Source organism: Myotis brandtii, unplaced genomic scaffold, assembly GCF_000412655.1.
Source record: "Myotis brandtii unplaced genomic scaffold, ASM41265v1 scaffold154, whole genome shotgun sequence".
Taxonomy (NCBI): Eukaryota; Metazoa; Chordata; class Mammalia; order Chiroptera; family Vespertilionidae; genus Myotis; species Myotis brandtii.
In genome coordinates this window covers 8,246,274-8,252,113 of record NW_005355584.1, presented here as the reverse complement: position 1 = coordinate 8,252,113, position 5,840 = coordinate 8,246,274, and the positions used below count along the sequence as shown (strand labels likewise).

Genomic DNA, 5,840 nt, shown 5'->3' with positions numbered 1-5,840 from the left:
CGCTAACTCGTCTCAAACTCTAAATTAAATACCAAGGGCTAAAACACATACATACAACAATTCATTAATTTTTTCTCTATAATCCTATATAGAATAAACTAAGATTCCTAGACTTCTTAAGATATAACTCAATTATTCATAACACTTTGCTACTAATAACTATTAACAAGTAAAAATGTTATTTCTAATTATTTCCTTATATAAAGACAGAATCAAGTGATGGTCAGGCAGCCACAATCAAATCCCACACTACTTCAAAAAATTAAATGAATACACAGGCTTGTGGTTTTAAAACAGGGTAATTGGGGCAAAGTAATGTGAATAAAATACATTGCCAAATACTGATAAGTGTGAAGGAGAAAAAAGAGAAGTCCTTAGAAGAAAATAACCAGGAACTTTACATAATAATATTTTTATGCTGCTAAATAGTTTCTAAATTGTCAATAATTTAGAAGACACTCTCCCATTTATTTATAAATCACCTTACATAATTGAACTTAAATCCAATAGTGCACAAATTATGTTTTTTCCTTAAAACGTTTTAGGAATATAGTTTCTCACAAAGTGGCACTCTAATATTAAATAAAGTGTGTGTGTGTGTGTGTGTGTGTGTGTGTGTGTGTGTTGTGAATATGATTTACAAAGAAATCCAAACAGTACAGTATGTAAACATTAGTTGGCCTCCCTTTAGTTTCCCTATCTTGAATCTCTTTCTTCAAAGGTTACTGTATTTTCTTGGGCCTTCCAGGAGAGAAAGAAATGAGTAAGAGAGAGAGAGAGAGAGAGAGAGAGAGAGAGAGAGAGAGTGTGTGTGTGTGTGTGTGTGTGTGTGTATGGGAGGAGGAGTATTTAAAATTTTAACTAGCCATAACTACTCCCAAAATTGAGAGCCTCTTTAAAAAAAAATAATTAGGCAATTACTATACCCAGCAGATCCCTTTGGCTACCAATCCAAAAGCAACACAGTACTCAGGTCTTCTTAAAAGATCCACACTTTCCCATGCCTATGCTTCTGCACCCAAATGTGTGTCAGATTAATAAAGCATGTGGAGACCATTTAGAACTAGGAATAATCCCAGCATTTCATATCCCCTCCCTTCACATAAAAATGCCATTCAGGACTCCTTGATAAGAGTAGAATGGAAATCTCGTGAGAAAGCCCCCCTATCCTCCTGAACCACACGTGTCCATGTGTTTCACAATTTTGCACAGGAAGGATAGTCAGAGTCTTTGAAGACAGACAACAGAAAAAGTATTTCAATGTGGCAGAGTTGGAATTTTTGCCAAATAATGAGCCTACTCATTCCCTGAAGAATTCTAAAGTAAGTTTTACTACCTGCAGAATCTACAGAGATACACTGAAATATTTATGACTCATTAATATTAGTTGCAATCTACCTGAAATATTTACAACTCACTAATTATTGGAAATCTACCTTATTGCAATGTTCACCCACATTCCCTTCTATGATTAAACTAAGTAATTTCATGTATCTCCTCTTTGATCCACCACCTAATAATATTAGTAACCTCAAATTTCATCATGCCTGGTATTTAGGATATTAAAAAGTAGCAAATATTGAAAACTGAAAATTTGTAAGAAATAAAGAAAATAAGACCAATCTAAATGTATAATTTGTTCTGTAAGATGCAGTGTTTAATTTCGTAACAGTTTCTCGGTACAGCAGATGCCTACTGAACATGAAGCATGTGACATCTCTGGTCATCGTGCCATTTACATTAGCGGTCACCAACCTTTCAGACCTCATGGACTACCAGTGGTCCGCGGACCACCGGTTGGCAACTGCTGGTTTATACTAACACCTGCTAAGATGGTGCAGTTAGCTCTTATGCATAATCAAATCTATTAAGATTAAGATGAGTACATGAGTTTTTCTGCTGCTAAAATTTACATTTTCAAATAAGCTCTTAATATTTGCCTTAAAAAAAGAAATGTGGCACAATAAAATCCAAAATTTGGATATGTTCCATTTGATAAAAACAAATCCTATAAAAGACCAAAAATAATCATTTTAAGTGTATTCAGCACTGTGAAGACTGAAAACATTAAAAGTCTGTAATTCTTGGCAACTATTAGGCAGTATGGGAAGTACCACTGCACCCTACCCAACACTACCCCACTCACCCCCACCTCTTGACAGCCAGCTCTGTGAGTGCTCAGGCTCTCTACTGATGGACAAACAGTAATAAAATTATGCGGGGTTCAATACAAATGCATGGTTAGTGATTTTCTTTTGTTAATTATTGATGATCTCTACCAAAGCATGACCAATTTCCCCATTTTGTTAGTCCTCATCTGGGCCCATCACCTCCTCACTCAAATGAGCCTATGTTCCAATTAAGGGTAAGGGTTGGGGATTGTGTGAGGGGAGTATGTGAGTACAAAAAGCAGCATTGGCCCTAGTTGGTTTGGCTTAGTGGATAGCACGTCAGCCTGCAGACGGAAGGGTCCCGGGTTCGATTCTGGTCAAGGGCACATGCCTGGGTTGCAGGCTCGATCCCCGGTGGGGGGCGTGCAGGAGGCAACCAATCAATGATTCTCTCTCATCATTGATGTTTCTACTTCTCTCTCCCTCTCCCTTCCTCTCTGAAATCAATAAAAATATATTTTTTTTAAAAAGCAGCATTGACCTTAGTTTGAATTTATTTCAAGATAAAATTTCAAAAGCAAAGACAACACTAAAAATTTGGTTCTTTGAAAAGAATAAAACTCACAATATCTTATCAAGATTAATGGAAAAAAGGGAGAAAGACAAATTACCAATATCAGGAATAAAAAAGGTGACATCCCTGCAGAGCCTCATGAATTAACTAGATCAGAGGAATTTAAATATAAATTTGAAAATAGATAAACCCCTTGAAAAGCACCAAACATCACAACTGACACAGAACTAAACAAAAAAATCTGCACAGTTCTACATCTGTTAGAGAGATTAACCCTAGCAATGAATATGTACCTACAAAGAACACTCCTGGAATACTGGCTATTTAACTTAGAAAATGTTTTGGGCTCTTTTTTAAGCCATAGAAACTTATTATTAAATTAGTATCACAAATCAGCAATTTCTAAAACACTGTTTAGCCATGAAATTCCTTCTTCATCTGAAAAGCATACAGCATATAGGAAAGATGAAGGTAGGGCCTACTTTAACTGGAAGCTGGTGAGGAGCCTAAACCCTGCTCAGCCACACCTCCTGGTTCCATGCTGCCGATCCCTGAGGGATTCCTCAGTCCGTGGGATTCCACAGAGTACAGTTTGAATACCTCTTCATGAGTGACCCAGAAATCAAATTAGGTATAAAAACGTCTGTTTGCACACTTCTAACAGGATGAGGAGGAGAATGAACAAGATGTTTCTACAATTATTTACATTTCATTTATGGGATGTAAGTAAATGATTATAATGAAGGCACTGACTGCAAACCTTGAACAGCAGAAAGAGAGTAAAAGCTGTAACTTATCTGACACACTCCACTCAAGTCATGACAACATGGTCTCTGAGATCCTGCCCTGCCTGTCCCAGGGGTGTGCAGTACAGGCAAAGTGTCCTAGACATACAAGGTACTTTCACATACCAAACTGTACAGTCAAAGGTGAACAGATTTCATACATGTCACACACAACATCGGTTTCCCTCAACCACCAGTGGACTTGTTTAAAATATAAGAAGTTCTTATCTTAATTTCTTTCAGGTTTAAATGAACAGAAAACTCTTATTCCAAGTCAAAGCATTTAAATCAAGTAATATGCATAGCTACCATGTAATTAGATTGCATTTTATAGATCCATGTCTATCTTTTGGAATGGGAGTACAATTAGAGTTGGAAGAGAAAGGAACACAGTTTATAAATGTCAATATAGGAACAGAACTAATTTTACTACGTATTAATTACAAAATCACAAATTTTCTTCTCTTTCAAACATTAAAACATCTGTAAAGCACATCATTTTCTAACCACTATGCTGTACACTTAAAACTAATACATAATATTGACTGTAAACTGTAATTGAAAACAATTTTTTAATTGCTAAATAAAATAATAATAATCTCACACAAAAAAGTGAACTTGGCTTTCCATGCCTTTCAGATCAGTGATGCTTGGGTCTGACTGATGTACTAATACTCTCCATGACACCATTTAGAGAGCAACTTCTTTAGTTTGATAAAAAAAAAAATAAGTATGGCCAGTATGGTTCATTGGTTGAGTGTTGACCCATGAACCAGGAGGTTGTGGTTCAATTCCTAATCAGGGCACACGCCCTAGCGGTGGGCTCAATCCCCAGTGTGGGGCATGCAGTAGGCAGCCGATCAATGATTCTTTCTCATCATTGATAATTCTATCCCTCTCACTCTCCCTTTCTCTCTCTGAAATCAATAAAAACATATCTCTATATATAAAAGCCCAATGACCAAACAGCAGAACAACTGGTTGACCAGTTGCTATGATGCTCACAGATCACCAGGGGGCAGACGCTCAATGCAGGAGCTGCCCCCTGGTGGTCAGTGCACTCCCACAGTGGGAGTGTAGCTCGGCTGACCAGAATGAGCAGTGCTCCCATAGCGGGCGATTCCCGCAGGCCATTTCCTCCCTCAACACCCCCCCCCCTACCAGTGCACAAATCCATGCACCGGGCCTCTAGTTTAAAAATAAATACGTATGGTAAAAGCTAAGCTTATGTGTAATGTAATAAAGGAGCTTAGTGCAGGGAAAATTAGGTGCCAGGGGCCACACACCTGGTGCAGAGGAACTTCCACCCTCCACAGACGAACCACCCCAGCCCTCTTCTTCTCCGCATGGACCTGGCACGTGGCAAAGTGTGGTAATCACTCTCGTCATTCTCAAAGCCTTCTTCAGACATCATTAGTGGCATTTCATCCAAATGGGCAGACTCATCTTCCAGCTGGTACCTGGTTAAAGATAAGAACAGACCAGAGAAGAATTTGTGAGGATGCATCAAAAACCTTTCTTTTTTTAGTAATGTAAATAAACTTTAACCATCAATTCTGACTATCCCATAAAACTTTAAATGTATATAAGATTCATCTACAAACATAATCATCACCAAGCTGTGCTGTTTAAAAGTATACCCAAAAAAAGCATGGGAAAACTTTATTATTGATTAGACTTGGTTAAATAATTTGATGCCATATTATCACTAAAAACAATAAGGTAGAAGACCTTTTGCTGAAAACAAGTTTGTTAGGAAACATTGCAGTCACTTATTTGCACTCCTCCTTTGAATACCTCAATGCACCAATCAAAATGAGCCTCATTCTGGTCTTTCCACACGATTCTCCACAAACAACTCCAGTTACTACCAATCCCATTACAGAATGGCCTGACCACAGTAGTCATTTTAGATAATTTAGGCAAAAAGTTATATGATCTGTGTACAGGCCTAAAACAGAATTAATGTTTCCTCTTAAAAATTCCTTTTTTCTTATTCTCTGTATAACATGACTGACTTCTTTAAAAACACTCAATGAGGAACTGAATATTTAAACAAAATGTAATTAAAGTTCAAAACACCACTTAAATATATTACGATATATGTATAAAATGAGATTTTTAGTCTTTTTCATTAAGTTCTTCCGATTACTGTGTTGCATTAGGGAAAGTCACAATCTTATTCACTTCAATGCAGAAAAGCAGCTCAGTGTGTCTGAAAGATGCTGAGTATGAACAACATCACGGTTAGTAGCCTGGACTTCAGAAACAGAGCCTTTCAACTGGCGAGCACTTTATCCCATTTCCAAAGCAATTTTCCTACTGTATTGAAGATTTTACTTCAGTATTTAAAAACAATAAGATGATGAA

General features: G+C 37.2%; 1 protein-coding gene across 3 annotated transcripts in view; it reads right to left on the bottom strand.

The window, feature by feature from the left end:
• The window catches only part of ATP9B (ATPase, class II, type 9B), a 138,835-nt gene extending 133,905 nt beyond the window's left edge, over window positions 1-4,930 (bottom strand). For 2 of the 3 annotated variants that reach the window (XM_014535913.1, XM_014535915.1), the window contains exons 1-2: window positions 4,757-4,930; window positions 3,780-3,842 (exon numbers count right to left, since the gene is read on the bottom strand). In XM_014535913.1, coding sequence (XP_014391399.1) covers window positions 3,780-3,842; window positions 4,757-4,893 — 200 coding nt within the window. In that variant the 5' untranslated portion in view covers window positions 4,894-4,930. The remainder of the gene's footprint in view (window positions 1-3,779; window positions 3,843-4,756) is intronic. The other variant, XM_014535914.1, reaches the window with a different exon arrangement.
• Between the last annotated feature and the right edge of the window lie 910 nt (window positions 4,931-5,840).